The sequence below is a fragment of the Oncorhynchus clarkii genome, chromosome 4, assembly GCF_045791955.1.
Source record: "Oncorhynchus clarkii lewisi isolate Uvic-CL-2024 chromosome 4, UVic_Ocla_1.0, whole genome shotgun sequence".
Taxonomy (NCBI): domain Eukaryota; kingdom Metazoa; phylum Chordata; class Actinopteri; order Salmoniformes; family Salmonidae; genus Oncorhynchus; species Oncorhynchus clarkii.
In genome coordinates this window covers 62,354,199-62,373,667 of record NC_092150.1, presented here as the reverse complement: position 1 = coordinate 62,373,667, position 19,469 = coordinate 62,354,199, and the positions used below count along the sequence as shown (strand labels likewise).

At 40.4% G+C, this 19,469-nt stretch overlaps 2 protein-coding genes across 7 annotated transcripts in view; one reads left to right on the top strand and one right to left on the bottom strand.

Annotated features, from left to right (window-relative positions):
• LOC139407062 (cyclin-dependent kinase 19) overlaps positions 1-14,055 on the bottom strand; it is a 64,010-nt gene extending 49,955 nt beyond the window's left edge. The window contains exons 1-3 of one of the 3 annotated variants that reach the window (XM_071150384.1): positions 13,787-14,034; positions 9,580-9,670; positions 3,899-3,974 (exon numbers count right to left, since the gene is read on the bottom strand). In XM_071150384.1, coding sequence (XP_071006485.1) covers positions 3,899-3,974; positions 9,580-9,611 — 108 coding nt within the window. In that variant the 5' untranslated portion in view covers positions 9,612-9,670; positions 13,787-14,034. Of the gene's footprint in view, positions 1-3,898; positions 3,975-9,579; positions 9,671-13,786 lie in introns of all 3 variants that reach the window. The other 2 variants (XM_071150382.1, XM_071150383.1) reach the window with 2 other exon arrangements.
• An 814-nt stretch (positions 14,056-14,869) lies between these two features.
• Positions 14,870-19,469, top strand: part of LOC139407061 (S-adenosylmethionine decarboxylase proenzyme-like) — a 28,780-nt gene continuing 24,180 nt past the window's right edge. For 3 of the 4 annotated variants that reach the window (XM_071150381.1, XM_071150380.1, XM_071150377.1), the window contains exon 1: positions 14,870-15,184. In XM_071150381.1, coding sequence (XP_071006482.1) covers positions 15,075-15,184 — 110 coding nt within the window. In that variant the 5' untranslated portion in view covers positions 14,870-15,074. The remainder of the gene's footprint in view (positions 15,185-19,469) is intronic. The other variant, XM_071150378.1, reaches the window with a different exon arrangement.

Genomic DNA, 19,469 nt, shown 5'->3' with positions numbered 1-19,469 from the left:
TTAAATCCACTTCAAAATCAGTGTAGATTAAGGGGAGGAGACAGGCGAAAGAAGGATATTTAAGCCTCCAGACAAATGAGACATGGATTGTGTATGTGTGCCATTCAGAAGGTGAATTGGCAAGACAAAAGATTTAAGTGCCTTTGAACGGGGTATGGTAGTAGGTGCCAGGCGCTCTGGTTTGGGAGTGTCAAGAACTGCAACGCTGCTGGGTCTTTCATGCTCAACAGTTTCTCATGTGTATTAAGAATGGTCCACCACCCAAAGGACATCCAGTCATCTGGTTTCATGAGGAAACATTACCCATTACATTATGCAAAAGCTTGAATTAATTAATTAATTAATTCCAATGATTGCGCAATTTCAAAAAGTACTGTACATTCGCTTCTGAAAATGTATTACACATAATGATTTTTCCACAACTTCTGAAGGGACATACCAACATGGAAAAAGCAAAAAAGATCCTCAAGCCATTTGAATGCACGAAAACCAATAACACATGGCAGCAAAACCTCCCTCAGTCAGTTGTGAGTGTGGCATACCAAACATTAAACTCTAGCACAGTTTGCACAACAAAATGGGGGGTTGCAGTGGTGGTGACACAACGAGTCCATTGTTCTGTTGAAGCAAAGTTGGTCTGAGAGACTTTGAGCAAAATCCCCATTTCTGGTGGCTGTTAACTTCAGCAGGCGCCCCTCGGGGTGTTATGTGATGTGATGATGGGAGCCTTCTGTTGGACTGCTCATCTAATAATAATAATACTAATTTGGTGGGTGCTTTTATTTGTCCTATTTCCCACTTGTACAATATGTTTTCAGTGTATTTTGAATACTTACAGACAATGCGATTAATCACAATAAAAACGTGCACTAACATTTTAGAACTGATTAACTCTCATTGCGCTAATTTGAACATAGTGCTTTTTTAAATACAAATAAATGCTCCCATGCATTTGAACCCAGGTCTGTTTGGTATTTGAAATCATGTATTTGGAATACTTTCAAATAGGCCTACTTCCAATAGAAGCAGTTGATTCGGGGTATAAATACAAAGAAAGTAAGTATTTAATGAAAATATGTTTTTAAATGACAAACAGGCTTGTATTTGAACTCAGGTCTGCAGCTTTCCTCCTGAGGGTGTCCATGAATTGAACTAACTATGGGCAATTTTCCAGGGACATGTTTGCATTTCAACAGCATCACAAGTTATAGTAGTCATGAGGGCAAGCCAGCCAGTGGTGACACAGGGCTGACTAATCCATCAGTTTATAGTACAATGAATAAGCATCAGAGATCACACGAAGGAAAAATTGCACACTGGCCAGAACTCTGTGCCATCTGACAATTCAGTCTCCTGTAGCACAAACTAGAGGACGGCGCCAGGAGAGAGAGAGAAGCAGAGCAGTAATACAGTCAGAGCAGTAACCTGACACCGACTAACAGTGTGCAGCTACACACGGTCATAGGCCAGGATGATAGGATCCACTGTGGAGAGAAACTGGGAGAGGGGTGCTATGCAAACAGAACAGGCTTAACACGCTAGCTAGATTCCCAATACTGGGCCAGATCACCAACAAAACACACCAATATTTACTTTCATTCAGAACAATTTTAGTAACATTCCTTGCCAGAATTTCCATCTGATGGTTCAAAAAACAAAGCAATGCTGCCATAGTAGAATTTGAGCTTTTTTTGAATGAAAGTTTCATGTTCTGTTATAATTATCATAGATATTCTATTCAATTACCTATTTAATTACTATTGTAATTCCTAATTCTATGATCGTTTCCCTGTATAGCTACTTCTGAAAGCAGAGTGGGTGAACCATAGAATGAGGAATTAGAATACTAGAATGGACATGAACCTTCTTATGATGAAAGGTCAGCCATTTTGGTCAGGGAGTTGGTCAACCATAGTTTGCTCTTTTATGTTCCTACATAAGTAAAAGCCGGATTGTGCCTCTTCTGCCATTCATTCCAATTAGACTGGTTTGGATGTTTTCCTGACAAATATGGCTGCCATTTTCACCCCATTCTAAAACGCTGAGGTTTTATGATCTAGCCCCTATTGTAATTAAACAGGATCTCTATGGGTTTAACACTATGTGGGGCTAAAGTGTTAAGGGTCACCTGGAAAGGATACCATAGGTGTCCCCACTCCTGGGATGGGAATGATGAGTGTTGGATAGTGAGAGTTTGGGCTGAGCAGGTGTAGACAGGTCCAGATGGAGTATCCAGTCAGTCCCTTTATGCAGTACTGCAGTCAGAGCTGAGGCAGCGGCTTATAGCCAAAATACGCCTGTACCTCTGTTCAATTCTACCGCCAGGCCATCACACTGCTGAACAGCTAACCCTAGCTGGTCTCCCTACACAGACCTGTACCTTTGAGACTATTTTCACGCAAGAGACTATCTGCATTTTAGAGACTATTCACACTGACTCGCCACACATCCAACCCTTACAGACAATCACAAATGCAACCCATAACCACTCAAACACACCCCAAGTCAACGTAGCTGCTCTAGTATACACATACTACAATACCCACTGGGCACACACTATTTGATTCAACATTGTTTCCATTTAATTTCAATGAATTTACGTTGAACCAACCTGGAACTGATGATGAATTGACGTCTGTGCCCAGTGAGTACCCACTATATCTGTAAATGCAACACATTCATTATCTATTATCTTATTGTGTACATATCAGGCAAATACCATGCATATTACCACTTCTATTCCAAAAATGTTATATTTGATTTGACTCTGATTATTGATACTAACAATGTGTTCAAGACCCCCACCCCAAAGAACAGTTTTTTCTTTAAGATTAGCCAGCCAAACAATAACGCACACATCCTTATTACTCTCACGGTTTGCAGCCAACCATCATCCACTGAGTAAGCTTGACTGTATTGTGGGTAGAATACACAGTAGGTTTGTCACCACAACAAGTAGTGTAACCATCATACAACATTCTGATATTGTGTGGATCATGTATCACATACCTAGAGAGGTTGGTATGTGGAACTTACATAACATTTCCCAGTCAGCTCCCCTAGCCTGGTACGAACCATCCCGATCTCACGAGCTTACATTCTACTTCGCTACCCAGACACATCACATCCGTGTACCGAAACAAAATGTAGGGAAAGCGAAGGGAAGATACCTAGTCAGTTGTACAACTGAATGCGTTCAACTAAAAAACGTCTCTTCCGCACTTCACTCAATCCCCTCTGAATCAGAGGGGTGCGGGGGGGGGCTGCCTTAAAAATCGACAAGCTCACGGAAATCAAGACGGTTGGTACGAGGCTACAGCTCCCCTGTGTGTAGCATGTGTTCTTGGACTGCTTCTGCTTTGCACTGGGTTAGGAATAACCTGCAGAGCAAGTGAAAAATGTAAGCGACCGCTGAGTGTAAGAAAAGAGGAGCTGGGTGGACGCCAGCTTCTTCACAAGGGGCACTCGTTTGTGTGTGTTTCTCTCTTTGCACCAAAGGCAAATATTGTATTGTTTATAACACATTGGAGGCCTGAACACTATACAGTAGACGTGTGGGAGCCATAAAATGTGCAAACCTTATATATATATATATATATATAATCATGTTTACATGGTGATGTCTCTATTCTTTATGCCATTAGGAACACTGCACAACTCTGGCGCTATTACAATCCCAGAAGCACATCAGTACAGGAATACACTCTACAGACAAAGTAGAACAGTTCTTAGGTTTTTACTCTTTAATATAGCACCAGCTAAAGGGTTAAAGTCAAGAAAATGGCATGGTGCAGCGACTACACTTAATATCTTATTGTAGGAGAAAACACAGGAGAAGGGAAAACAACATTGTAGGAGAAAGGACTATACAGCGCCCTTAAGCAATATATTAACTTACAGCAATTTCCCTGCAAGCAGACATCGATATTCCAGTTCCTTCAATTTGCTTCAGTGCATACTCCTTCTCATCGTTCCTGCAGAGAAACAGACAAATAACCACAAAAAAACAGGACATCACAAACCAGCTTTATTTCTTTGGCAATGTAACACAGGGACAAGTCCCTTGTTCTCAAGCATAGATAGATGAATAAAATACTGCATCGGGTATTGAAGGTTGTGTGTTTATGAGCGAGAGTCAGAAAGGACAGGGGATATGGAAATGATGGAGACGGACTGCTCGACGTGTTCTTGCGGAACAGTAGAATCCCTGCCATTAGCAACATCCTCTTGCTGAAGACAGCTATTCCCTCGCCACGGGCGTGCTCTGTTGTTGTTGAGTGAAGCCTCTCATCATTATCTAACCACCCTGCATTTCAAACCCCAATGCAAACACACGCTCTGGCTTCAATCATAGCCTACATACAGAACTCACAGCACACACAGTGCGGAATCAGAATGATCAAAGACAAATAGGATTTTATTTAATAAATGCAGCGTCAGGAAAAATCGGAGGGATTTTTTCTTGACATTGTATTCTGAGGGTATTCCTATGCCCTTGTAAAAACTTGCTGGTGGTGGGAAAATGCATTGATGAGATGTGCCTGCCAATGAAGAAATGTGAGACATATTGTGGTATGCACACATACAGCACACTACGATACAGGGGACAATTGATTATCTGAGATAAGCCGTATCCTAGTAGTAGGGGAACATTTGTTAACCCAATATTGACTTTTCAGAAAATATTATTGAGCCTATTTCAAACGTGTTCGATTGCAGAAAATGGTTTTGGTGAAAAACCTTGGATAATGGAGACCAAATGTTGTACTACAAATGCATAGTGAGTGGATGTGTTTTTTTGTTTTTTTTAATCAAACATGACATCTCCAACTTGCCTGATGCACAGTAAACAACACTGTAATCATGAACAACACAGTGGACTGTCTAGTCATAGAAAATGCTAATGCACAACAAGAATACAAAACATGAGTTTGTAGGGTGTGGGGTGCTTTTTCTTTTGCTATTTTCCACCACATAATACGAATGGTAAATAAAGGATGCTTCCCTCCCGAAACAGTTCAGAAGATTTTGTGCATATATTACGGTGACATTTTGTGATGTTTTTGTTCGGTTTGGACTTCGGTGAGGGTTTTTTTGACTGTTGGCCACACACGTTTTTCCTCGAGGCTAGCCGACGTTCGGGAGACTAATTCTACGCCCCTTCGATCGTGATTGGCCAACTGCAGGGTTTCTTCAATAAAGTCTTTGTTGTCATTCAACGAGAGACGACTCGTTTTCATGCACATTTTTCATTGAGAAATACAGCACCAAACATCTTAGTTACTGTAGGTGTAAAATGGCGCCACCTAAGATCTCCTCGGCAAAAACGTCTAAATTAATGACAGATTTCTTGAGTTATCTTAAATTACTTCTGACTATTTTGAGGAAGTGAACTGGCTACGGCATCTCAAATAGGGAAAACAGTACTATTGACACTTTTTTTTCTGTTTTTTCAAGCAAAGGTCTTTTGAGTATGCGAGCACGCTCGTTTGGTTCGCTAGCCGCCAGCCGAACTGAAGCATGCTGAAGCCTCACACACAGTCCACAGGATACCTTTTGACCCCCACAAAAGCCTACATGGCCACTACACTCATCTGGCCACAATCCTGATTCATGTTCCTAAATGCACATATACAGTGCCTTGCGAAAGTATTCGGCCCCCTTGAACTTTGCAACCTTTTGCCACATTTCAGGCTTCAAACATAAAGATATAAAACTGTATTTTTTTGTGAAGAATCAACAACAAGTGGGACACAATCATGAAGTGGAACGACATTTATTGGATATTTCAAACTTTTTTAACAAATCAAAAACTGAAAAATTGGGCGTGCAAAATTATTCAGCCCCTTTACTTTCAGTGCAGCAAACTCTCTCCAGAAGTTCAGTGAGGATCTCTGAATGATCCAATGTTGACCTAAATGACTAATGATGATAAATACAATCCACCTGTGTGTAATCAAGTCTCCGTATAAATGCACCTGCACTGTGATAGTCTCAGAGGTCCGTCAAAAGCGCAGAGAGCATCATGAAGAACAAGGAACACACCAGGCAGGTCCGAGATATTGTTGTGAAGAAGTTTAAAGCCGGATTTGGATACAAAAAGATTTCCCAAGCTTCAAACATCCCAAGGAGCACTGTGCAAGCGATAATATTGAAATGGAAGGAGTATCAGACCACTGCAAATCTACCAAGACCTGGTCGTCCCTCTAAACTTTCAGCTCATACAAGGAGAAGACTGATCAGAGATGCAGCCAAGAGGCCCATGATCACTCTGGATGAACTGCAGAGATCTACAGCTGAGGTGGGAGGCTCTGTCCATAGGACAACAATCAGTCGTATATTGCACAAATCTGGCCTTTATGGAAGAGTGGCAAGAAGAAAGCCATTTCTTAAAGATATCCATAAAAAGTGTTGTTTAAAGTTTGCCACAAGCCACCTGGGAGACACACCAAACATGTGGAAGAAGGTGCTCTGGTCAGATGAAACCAAAATTGAACTTTTTGGCAACAATGCAAAACGTTATGTTTGGCGTAAAAGCAACACAGCTCATCACCCTGAACACACCATCCCCACTGTCAAACATGGTGGTGGCAGCATCATGGTTTGGGCCTGCTTTTCTTCAGCAGGGACAGGGAAGATGGTTACAATTGATGGGAAGATGAATGGAGCCAAATACAGGACCATTCTGGAAGAAAACCTGATGGAGTCTGCAAAAGACCTGAGACTGGGACGGAGATTTGTCTTCCAACAAGACAATGATCCAAAACATAAAGCAAAATCTACAATGGAATGGTTCAAAAATAAACATATCCAGGTGTTAGAATGGCCAAGTCAAAGTCCAGACCTGAATCCAATCAAGAATCTGTGGAAAGAACTGAAAACTGCTGTTCACAAATGCTCTCCATCCAACTTCACTGAGCTCGAGCTGTTTTGCAAGGAGGAATGGGAAAAAATGTCAGTCTCTCGATGTGCAAAACTGATAGAGACATACCCCAAGCGACTTACAGCTGTAATCGCAGCAAAAGTTGGCGCTACAAAGTATTAACTTAAGGGGGCTGAATAATTTTGCACGCCCAATTTTTCAGTTTTTGATTTGTTAAAAAAGTTTGAAATATCCAATAAATGTCGTTCCACTTCATGATTGTGTCCCACTTGTTGTTGATTCCTCACAAAAAAATACAGTTTTATATCTTTATGTTTGAAGCTTGAAATGTGGCAAATGGTCGCAAAGTTCAAGGGGGCCGAATACTTTCGCAAGGCACTGTATGCGGATAGAGACAATCCCTCTTCTCTGTTCAAATACCCATACTGTATACTACATACTTAATGAGTATATACTACATATTTTTATTTTATTTAACTAGGCAAGTCAGTTAAGAACAAATTCTTATTTACAAATGACGGCCTAACCTGGCCAAACCAAGACCACGCTGGACCAATTGTGCGCCGCCCAATCACAGCCGGATGTGATGCAGCCTGGATTTGAACCAGGGACTGTGCCTTAGACCGCTGCGCCACTCCGGAGCCCACTATATACTATTAGTTCATTTTAGTATACTGTAAACTAGATATTCCCAAACTGGGGTATGTGCAATGCCGTCAGGGATACGCCAAATATATACATGTTTTTTTTTTCACATTTTCAAACAGTCCATTTATATTTTCCACCGGGGCTATACATTTGGGTGAGATTTTTTTCTCGCCTGAGTAACCTCGTTTCACTGCCAAAAATAAAATTAAACCACCTACTGTTCAGCAAAATAACAACACAATGTCAAATAATTAACATCCAAAAACATTAACCGTTACTCTCTCGGGGGAATTCCACTAACGGTCTGTATGTAGCCAAACGTAGCTGCTGCTTTTGTTGGTTTCTTTATTGATGGTGCAAAAGCCATGACAGGGAGACAAAGTGGAGTGGTAACGCGCGTGCAAGCAGTTGCTCCCGACGCCACTTGGGTACACTGCAGAATCCACCGAGAGGCTCTGGCTGCCAAGGGAATGCCTGACAGCTTGAAAGACGTTTTGGACACTACAGTGAAAATGGTTAACTTTGTTAAAGCAAGGTCCCTGAACTCTCGTGCATTTTCGGCACTATTCAATGATATGGGCAGCGACCATGTAAAGTATTGACACGTGTTTTTGAATTGAGAGACCATCATTTTTCACTTGTCTGACCGCTTACATGATGATGAGTTTCTCACACGTCTGGACTATCTGGGTGATGTTTTTTCTCACCTGAATGATCTGAATCTAGGATTACAGGGACTCTCCGCAACTATATTCAATGTGAGGGACAAAATTGAGGCTATGATTAAGAAGTTGGAGCTCTTCTCTGTCTGCATTAACAAGAACAACACACAGGACTTTTCATTATTGTATGCAAATGAACTCAAGCTTATGGACAATGTCAAATGTGATATAGCGAAGCACCTGAGTGAGTTGGGTGCGTAATAACGCAGGTACTTAACTGAAATGGATGACACAAACAACTGGATTTGTTATCCCTTTCATGCCCTGCCTCCAGTCCACTTACTGAACAAGAGGGCCTCATTGAAATTGCAACAAGCGGTTCTGTGAAAATTGAATTTAAAATCGGAAGCCACTGCCAGATTTCTGGATTGGGCTGCGCTCAGAGTATCCTGCCTTGGAAAATCACGCTGTTAAGACACTGATGCCCTTTGCAACCACGTACCTATGTGAGAGTGGTTTCTCGGCCATCACTAGCATGAAAACTAAATACAGGCACAGATTGTGTGTGGAAAATGATTTAAGACTGAGACTTTCTCCAATACAACCCAACATTGCAGTGTTATGTGCATCCTTTCAAGCACACCCTTCTCATTAACCTGTGGTGAGTTATTTACAATTTTCGATTAACAAATTAGGTTTTATATGTGAGATGGTTAAATAAAGAGCAAAATTATTATTATTATTTGTGCACTGGTCCTATAAGAGCTCTTCGTCACTTCCCACGAGCCAGGTTGTGACAAAAATTCACACTCATTCTTATGTTTAAGAAATGTATTGTATCGAGCCCAGGCTCTGTTGCAGCCGGCCGCGACCGGGAGGTCCATGGGGCGACGCACAATTGGCTTAGCGTCGTCCAGGTTAGGGAGGGTTTGGCCGGTAGGGATATCCTTGTCTCATTGCACACTAGCGACTCCTGTGGCGGACCGGGCGCAGAGCATGCTAACCAGGTCGCCAGGTGCACAGTGTTTCCTCCGACACATTGGTGCGGCTGGCTTCCGGGTTGGATGCGCGCTGTGTTAAGAAGCAGTGCGGCTTGGTTGTGTTTCGGAGGACGCATGGCTTTCGACCTTCGTCTCTCCCGAGCCCATACGGGAGTTGTAGCGATGAGACAAGATAGTAACTAGTAACAATTGGATACCACGAAATTGGGGAGAAAAGGGGGTAAAATGTTTTCTTTTTTCTATTGTATAGTGTGTGTGTGTGTGTGTGTGTGTGGCAGGCCAAACAAGAGTATATATACCTAACAGACAGGGGTACATTTGAGATACATTTTCCATTTGTATAAAAGTTTTATAGTAAGTATTGCTTTTTTGTTTTTACACTTACTGATAATTTTCAAAATAATATTTCAATTCCATCTTAAAACAACGTGAAGAGGGGTTTGTTCTCCGCCCACTTCATTTTATGGATATAGAATCTGAATGAAAAATAAAGAAAGAACAATGAAAGTTAAATCAGAGTCCATATCATTTGGATCAAAATAAAAGAAAGAGTCTTTCAAATTAACATTAATAGTTGCTTCTTTTAAAATACAATCTTCTGACATAAGAACACTCACAATCTGTGTATGATAAAGGTCTTTACAGGGTAGATTCTATGAATGAGTTTGTATGATACTTCTTTCACCTTATTAGATTTACAATATTTACCAGATGACAACGAGACTTTGTTCCAGTTCACTTGTCCTTGGGCTGCATTCCAGTATATTCTAGCAGATGCAATAGTAACATCTTGACGGAGTTCTTATATACATGTTATTACATTTAGAGTTAAAAAATGTTAATTCATTTTAGCAGTATTGAGGCTACAAAATCCTCAAAAGTGGCACTTGGAGTATTGTTTTATTCTCCCAAAAGAAGAATAGCACCTTTAGGGACAGCTCAAACAACTATTTGAAACTCCTCAGGAGAGAATGTAACATTTGTGTTCTCATGAATTCTGGATAATCATATAGTTGTCCATCATCATCCAATAATTGTTTAACCCAGATAACGCTGTTGTCAAACCAGTTCTGGAAAAAAACGACTTGTTTTTGTATTTTAAGTCTTTATTATTCCAGATTGTATATCTATGTGGGTAAAATGGTTTGTACATGAGGTTCCAAGTTAGAAGTACTTGTTTATAAAAGTTAGCAAGCTTAATAGGGATCTTTATTCACATCAAAGTTGCATTTGAGTAAGAATTCTAGACCACAAATCTGTTGAAATATTAAATTAGGGATTATATTCCAAATGCAATCCTTATTTCTTAAATAGTTTTGTATCCATTTGATCTTAAAGACTGTAATAGAGGTTTTAAAATCCAGAGCATTCAACCCTCCCTCACTTTGGGTGGTTCATGTTACAGCTTTTCTTAAGTAATTAGGTTTATTCCTCCGTGTGAAGTTAAATAATTTAGTATCAACCATTTTAGTTACTGACAGAGGAACATCCAAGGCAAGGGAGGTATAAACTAATCTGGACAGACCTTCAGATTTGGACAAAAGTACACATCCAGATAAAGAAAGATCTCTTAATAACCAGGAGTTAAATCTCTTTCCAATGTCCTCTACAATAGGAGAGAAATTTAAGTTGGCCCTTTCTTTCTGATCTTTGCTAACTTTAATACCAAGACATGTGATCACATCGTTAGTTTAAGTCACATCTTTTCAACACAAATAATTCACATGTCCTAATATTCAGAGATAAACCAGATACATGTGAGAAGGCATTAATACCCTCAATAGCTTTCCTGACTTCATTATGATCTTTCAAAAAAAATATTGGTGTTGTCAGCCAATTGTGAACCTTCTCTCTTTATCTTGTATCTGAGTACTCCGAAAACAATCCTTATTGATATGAAGTGCCATAACTTGTGTGACCTATACAAATAAGAAAGGAGAAATTGGGCATCCTTGTTTAATTCCGTGTCTAATGTCGAATCTCTGTGAAGTTCCATGGATAATTTAACAGAGCCGTTACTATTATTGTAAAGTGTCTTAATTATTGTACACCTTGAAAATATTGACCAAAATCCAAAAATCGAAGAGTCTCAAAAATAAAAAATTATGTTAAACTGTATCAAAGCTATATTCCATAATGTGCTCATTGTAGTCTATCAATTCCAAAACTAGTTGAATATTATTACATATATATGTCAGCTCTTCAAAAAAACAGACTGGGTATCATAAATGATTTGGTCAATAATACCTTTAAGTCTTTCTGCAAAGATGGATGCAAGTAGCTTTCCATCAATGTTCGTTAATGTGATTGGTCTCCAATTTTCAAACATCATTGGAACTTTGTTTGGTTTAGGCATTACAGAAATGAGGCCTTGTGTCATAGAAACAGGCAGGACCCCTAAATCAATTGCCTCCTTAAAACATTAAATATAAATAAATTCAACAATATCCTCCTGAAAATATTTATAGAATGAACTAATAAAAGCCATCATTCCCTGGAGATTTGTTCTCTTTTAACTTGCTGATACATTTGTTTATTTCATTAATATAAATAAATTCATCAAGACTTTTGGAAGTCTTCATCTATGAATTTTGCATAGTTTTTGACTGAGTCTATAAAGGCAGATATGTCACCAGTAGGACAGACATTACTGGTATAAAAATTACCATAGAATTGTGAAACATATTTTGGAATATCTTTGGAGTTTTAATTTTCTTTGCCATCTATATTAAGCTTATGAATTGAGGTAAATTCAGAATTTCTCTCTAAATTGTATGTATTTTGTGGGGGTTTTTCACCTTCCTCTAACCATCTCTTTCTTGATTTTACAAATGCACCTTTTGCTCGCTCTTCATATATATATATATATATATATATATATTCGGTCAATTTCTAAAGAAAAAAACCTTTCCTTCTTCATCAAGGTCCTCTATAGAGATTAGAGAAAGTATTTCCTTATCAAGTTTCTCTTCCCTCAATTTTTTAAGTTCAGCTATTTCTTTACCTCTCTTCATGACTGTCTTATTTCATACTTCATTAATTCCCAATATTTCCCATAAGACTTAAATAGTTGGGCTCTGGAGCGGGATCAATTTGGAGGTGGAGGGTCCGTTATGGTCTGGGGCAGTGTGTCACAGCATCATCGGACTGAGCTTGTTGTCATTGCAGGTAATCTCAAAACTGCGTTACAGAGAAGACATCCTCATGTTGTACCCTTCCTGCAGGCTCATCCTGACATGACAATGCCACCAGCCATACTGCTCGTTCTGTGCGTGATTTCCTGTAAGACAGGAATGTCAGTGTTCTGCCATGGCCAGTGAAGAGCCCGGGATCTCAGTCCCATTGAGCACGTCTGGGACCTGTAGGATCGGAGAGTGAGGGCTAGGGCCATTCCCCCCAGAAATGTCCGGGAACTTGCAGGTGCCTTGGTGGAAGAGTTTGGTGACATCTCACAGAAGAACTGGCAAATCTGGTGCAGTCCATGAGGAGGAGATGCACTGCGGTACTTAATGCAGCTGGTGGCCACACCCGATACTGACTGTTACTTTTGTTTTTGACCCCTCCTTTGTTCAGGGACACATTACTCAATTTCTGTTAGTCACATGTCTGTGGAACTTGTTCAGTTTATGTCTCAGTTGTTGAATCTTATGTTCATACAAATATTTACACATGTTAAGTTTGCTGAAAATAAATCAGATAGACATATAGGATCTCATCACATTGATCAATCAATACTGGAGGTGATATACTGGATTACCTCCAGTATTGATTGATCAGTGCAGATGAGTTCCTATGTCCTATATGCATATCTGATTGGGCTAATAGGCCTAATGGTCCAGTATAGGCTAATGATAGTGTTATATAGGGATCTACTCCTCCTCAAAACCGAAATAGCATAGCCTACATTTCCACTTTCCCTCCAATCTGGAGAGAAGTCAATGCTCCAGGCATATCTTGAGATTGGTTCCCAAATGAGAATCAAAGACAGCAATCACTTGCTTGTGCAGGAAAAAAACAATTTCAACGTATTTTAAAATGATCCCACAGAAATGTTGGTGTAAATGGTCAATAAGGAACAGCAACAGCAAACACTTACAAAATGATTAATTGTGTGATATGAGTATTTTATCCATATTAGAAAACCATAATAATAAAGTATTTGCCAAAAATGTATAATCTAATCATTGCGGTGACACTTGTTTTATTTGCATTCCAGCATCAAGTTCGACTGTGTCAGTGCTCTTGAGAGATCTTGGCAATAATATGATGATTTTAAGCAGCAAAAACTTAGCCAAATTGACCAAGATCATAGCTTACACGATTCTACTGGCGAAATTAGACTTATATAAATAACTAATGTTGAAAGTAGTCTGGGTTACCATGAACAGGGTGTCAAATAATAAACATCATCACTGTGTTGTTTTGGGGGAGGACCGTTGCGAGTGAGTGCGTACATGAAAACAAAAACACAGACACTGGCAGAGCTCAGGGAGGTTCAAATGTAGTCTCTGTCCAACGTGCAGAGAGATATAGTCTTCATACCGCATTCTGCAATCAGTTTATTGAGTAAACAATAACGTTCAGAATCTTACCCGTCTTTGCGCTTAGCTTTATAAACGTGCCCGTATGTGCCTCGACCCACTTTGCAACCTTCATATTCGAACAGATCTTCTACCTTCTCTCGTTCGGCCGCGAGCTTTGTTTTGAAGTCGTAATCCATTTTAACCCATAAATATTTCTTAAATTACAATAATATAAAATATTAATTATTACATGCATTAATTAAATCATCTTGTCGTTTTATTCCCCCACCATTTCCTTGTTTGGGATTTTGGTCTACTCCGTTTAATGTTCACTGGCTCGTTGACGTTTCTAATTGGCACGCAAGGCTTTCTGGGGAAGGTAGTTTACAAAAACGTCAGTTTGAGTTATCAACATGGAAGTAAAAGGTTCGTGAAACTACATTCCGCATTTTGCGTGAGAGTTTTTTATTGAACCTTTATTTTACTAGGCAAGTCTGTTAAGAACAAATTCTTATTTTACAATGACGACCAAACACTCCCCTTACCCGGACGACACTGGGCCAATTGTGCGCCGCCCTATGGGATTCCCAACCACGGCCGGTTGTGATACAGCCCAGGATCAAACCAGGGTCTGTAGTGACGCCTCGAGCACTGAGATGTAGTGCCTTAGACCGCTGCGCCACACGGGAGACTTAAAGGGCAGTTACTGCACTTGCATACTCATGATCAGTAAAAAAAAAATGGGGAGATCAGTTGCAACATTTCATGTGTTATATATTACTCAAATTAACAAATGTGTCACCCTTTTGTAGTTTGACCCAACATGTGCAGGTCTCCAATATGTTTTTGAATAGAAATAATCAAGTGAGTTTTTTCTGAAGTAGCCTCAACTAGAGGAAAAGTCTACTATACTATCGCCCATATGACATCTATTGCCTTGAGCTGTTACATGAGAGAGGTACATGTAGCAAATCGGCATAACCATCATTTTGTAATATGTTTGGAGATTAGCAATGTACACACTTCTGTCATACTGACAGTTGCCTCAGCCAATCGCCACTTAATGGAAAGGACCCGCCAATGTGATTCGACTAACTTGAGGGTGACGTGATAGGCTAGGTGAATAAAATCACTGTGCAGTCCTCATTCTGCGCTTTCCACAGTATGGCCGGTGATATTAGCTAGCAGTCGCTCTACAGTATTCTCTGTAAAAGGGAAGACGGTAAAACCAAGAAATTACACCTGGATTGCTAAAGGACTGTACTTAATAAATTATAACGATCAAGCAAGGACAAGCTAATTAAGTTGAAAACGTAACCTACATTTAATTTCTGTTATTGGTGTCTGCTGTGCCACGATGGAAGAGAACGGTGCACACTTCTTCGAGGGAACCGAGAAGCTGTTGGAGGTGTGGTTCTCCCGGCAAGATGAGAATAAAGGAACAGGGGACCTCCGTACCATCCCAAGGTTTGTGGAGTGAAGATTTGATTAATACATGCCTGTCTGCTTGACTTTGCTTGCTAGCTAAGCTGCTAGCATGTGGCACTGTATGGACTCAAGCAATCCGTCATCTGAAGAACTGGCTGTAGATTCAACCCTCAACAAGCGCTAAAAACATCGTAACCCGGTTTTCTTCCTCTTCCTAGGTAGTCTATTTAATGACAACGAGCCCAGTTATCTCGTAAACCACCATAGCATTTCTCACTGACATGTCATGTGGTGGCCGAATGAATTACCATCCCCCATATTCGACCGCTAGCTGTAGTAGCTTGGCGCTTGCTAACGCGGTAGCTGAGTCATTCATTCAATCGGTGTTAGTTAGCTAACGTTAACCATGTCACCTGTTTGTTGGATGGTTCGCTATATGTTGGCTAGTCTCGCTACATTTCATCAAACTGTCAAGCATGGTCTCCAGTAAAAATCTTTGTACATGTTCAGAAATGTATCTACATATGGCTTGATGCAATGTAAGGTATACGGCTGGCTACGTATTTGAAATCGAGCAGTTTTTTTGTTGTTGCCCAGGCAAGAGAAAAGGTACGATTGGGTTGAGTTTGACTGCGCGGGTTTTTCGCATACTGCGCATGGATTTGGAGTTAGACCGAGGTACACGTGCATCTCTATGCAGTAATGTATCTTATGTCAAAAGCTAGGTAGCTCACTAAATCTACAACTCAACTTGTGTTGTCATTGTGTAACTAGGGTTAGTAATTTTCCATTTCATTTGTTCTCCTGCGTCACCCATGTGGGCCGTAGCATCATGCTAAGCATGTGGTAGTGCCTTGGGGCCGTGCCTTGTGGCAATTTAACAGAAAGACAGCCAATATATTTTTTTAAAGCTTTACATCTGCAATGCAGAATGAACTAAAACCATAAACATAATAAATAGGGAATGGATAATGATCAGTTTGAGTTGATTGCCCATCAGTTATCTGAGAAACGAATATTCTGTGACTTACTCAATGCATGAATGACCAGTAGTTTCATTAACGTTACCTGGAGTCCATCTTGCTACTATTACTTGTGCAGGTATGGTGAAATAATAGTTTCATGATACTCACTCGTAGTTCTCCAACTTCATAAATTAGCCCCTTGTTTTTTTGCATTGCCCTAATATATTTTAAAGGATGTGTATCTATCAACCATACTAAAATGATTGAAATGCTCTAGTTTTTAAATACGTTTGACTATGTTTCTTGGAGTTCCAGCAAACAGCTTATGTATGACTAAGTCAGACAGTAGGGCAGGGATTCACTAACTTAATTTTTTTCTCTCCCAGTGATCACATTTGGAGAATTTCAGAACTCACATGTAAAAAAGTATTTAATTGGCCAATGTTTACTTTTTTTATTTGGTGCCTGACATTTTATTTACAAATTAGCCTGAGTGTACTTTTGACGGTTTCGATCTAAAGGAAGTATGGTTTGAAGTGACAAATGCATCAGTTAGTGGATAGTTCAGAACAGGCAATTTTGTATTATCTGCTGTGTAAATCGATTTTTTTGTTCTATATTTCCCAGTCTGCTTTAGTGCCTGGTCTAGGCTTGGGCTGTACCAGGATATTTAGAAATGGTCATGTGATGGTTTTTCAATACTGCTAACAATGTTTTTGAACATTTTTCAATACATTTGTGCTTTAAGTAAATACCCGAAGTGAAATTGTGCAATACTTTAGGAGACTAAGCAAATGGGTGTTCATTTCACATTTTACATTATGAAGCTTGTTAGTTCCCCAGAACAGTTGAGCCAGTCAAGTGTTTGTAAATAGCACAGCAGGAGAAAGCAGGAACCCTTGAGTCCAGCTGTGTATTCACATGCTTTGCGTTTTATATTGAAAGTAAAGGTGTTTATTTTTCTCAATAGGGATCAGGGACATGTAACTATATAGTTTTGTCATAAATAGTATAAATCATTAAGCAAAAAGTGGCTTGTCAATGACAACAGTAGTGCTAAACTGGCAGCCACACAAGTAAATTAGTTTACAATGAAAACCCTTTATGTTGTTGCTAAAAACAATGCATGGCCATATCTTTATCATAAAAAACATAACCAGCTACATTTCCTAAAGTAGTCGCGTTAAGTTAAAATAGCATTTTACCTGAGAAAAATAGTCTGTAGCTGACGGATGTGTTGCTGTCTTCTGATAGCATGCCCGTTCATGAGAAATGCAACTGAACTTTACAATAGAAAGCATTATAGAGCTGTGTTTACGAAACGCTGCAATATATTTCTTACGCATTTGAGCTTTTCCTGTGTGGAAAAACCAAAGAATATGTTAGGTCGACCTTAAGGTTAACTTAAGGTTGGGGGGCATATTGTGTTGGCTTTCTGCTGTGCTCGAAGTCAAAGCCCTTTGGATGAGTTACCTGTACAGCTGCCACTGCAGCTTGATTTCCTTGTCTGCGCCTCCCCTCTTCTCCATGAAGCAGGCAGACCCGTTGCACTTGCAGCTCCAAGACTCCAGACAGTGTACACAGTACTGTTCTTCCTCCAGACAAGCATGCATACCTTTTCGTCATTTGCTTGTAAAATAAAAAAAAATTGAGTGATGTGTGGACATGTGCTCGTCAATTATTTCATTGCAAGATCATAGGCGTTAATATGAAGCTGCCCCCCCGCCTCGAACAGCCTCTCCACTCTTCTGGGAAGGCTTTCCACTAGATGTTTAAACATTGCTGCAGGGACGTTTGTCCATTCAACCACCAGCGCGTTAGTGAGGTTGGGCCTGGCTTGCAGTCGGTTTTCCAATTAATCCAGTCAAGTTCATCCACACCGCTCTCGACATACCATTTTTGTATGGACCTGGCTTTGTGCACGGTGGCATTGCCATGCTGACACAGGAAAGGGCCTTCCTCAAACTGATACTGGAAAGAATGGTCTAGAAAGTCATTGTATGTTGTAGCATTAAGATGTCCCTTCACTGGAATTAAGGGGCCTTGCCCGAACCATGAAAAACAGTCCAGACCATTCCTACACCAAACTTTACAGTTAGCAATATGCATTGGCGCAGGTTGCGTTCATCTGGCATCTGCCAAACCCAGATTTGTCGTGACTCATCACTCCAGAGAACGTGTTTCCACTGCTCCGAAGTACCACTCCAGTTGACGCTTGGCATTGGGAATGGTGATATTAGGCTTGTTTGCAGCTGCTTGACCATGGAAACCCATTTCATGAAGCTCCCGACAAAAGATTATTGTGCTGATGTTCGAAACTGCATCTGGAAGCAACGTGATAGTGAGTGCAACAGAGGACATACAATTTTTACGTTCTTCAGTACTCGGCAGTCCCGTTCTGTGAGCTTGTGTGGCCTACCACTTCGCTGCTGAGCCGTTGTTGCTCCTAGACATTTCCACTTCACAATAACAGCATTTACAGTTGACGGGGCAGCTAGAGCAGAGCAAAAACTTGAGTCACTTGTTGGAAAGGTAACAGCCTATGCCGGTGCCATGTTGAAAGTCACTGAGCTCTTCAGTAAGGCCATTCTACTCCCAACGTTTGTCTATGGAGATTGCGTGGCTGTGAGCCATTTTTATACAGTTGCCAATGGGTGTGGCTGAAATCGCTGACTCCAGTAAGTTGAGGGGGTGTCCACAACTTCGTTAGCTGATTTGCCGGTCTTTGCGCTCATTAGCATTTTGTTGGCATTCTGGTAATGGATGCAAAATGTGATTTGTTTTTTTAGGCTCCCCCTTGTGTACTTAGACGATAATACGTCAATCCGTGTGGACTGAATGAGGATATGAACATCTGGAACCTAGACAACCCTAGTCTGTTCTACTGTTCAAGAAAGTCCCACTCGGCTTGTGGGCCGCAGAGGGAAACCACTCATGCGTGTTGCCGAGAGTCTACCTTTGAGTGATTTTTATACTGTTTTGTAGCTTAAACCAGTCTAGAGCCACATTTGTAGCAAGAAACAGTGTTTTCTGTTATTACAAGAGCATCTAGCGGCTACGGACGGTCACTGACAACCCCAGTTCAATGAACCAAGCGCCATTTTATTTCAGTTTCTTTTGCAACCCAATGTTCATCTCAGGCAAGCCCCACATGGGGTCACGACCCTTAGTTTGGCAAACACTACATTAGGGCATACGCTGCTCTTAAATATCGAGATTTTCCTTGATGCGCCCTCTCCACCATGCCTCTGTTTGAATGCTTGGTTGGCTGAAATTATTAGTTACTAAATCGGTACACAAATTAAGATGTCACTTTTTCATATTGACAACACATAGATCGATCTAACTCAATATGTGGC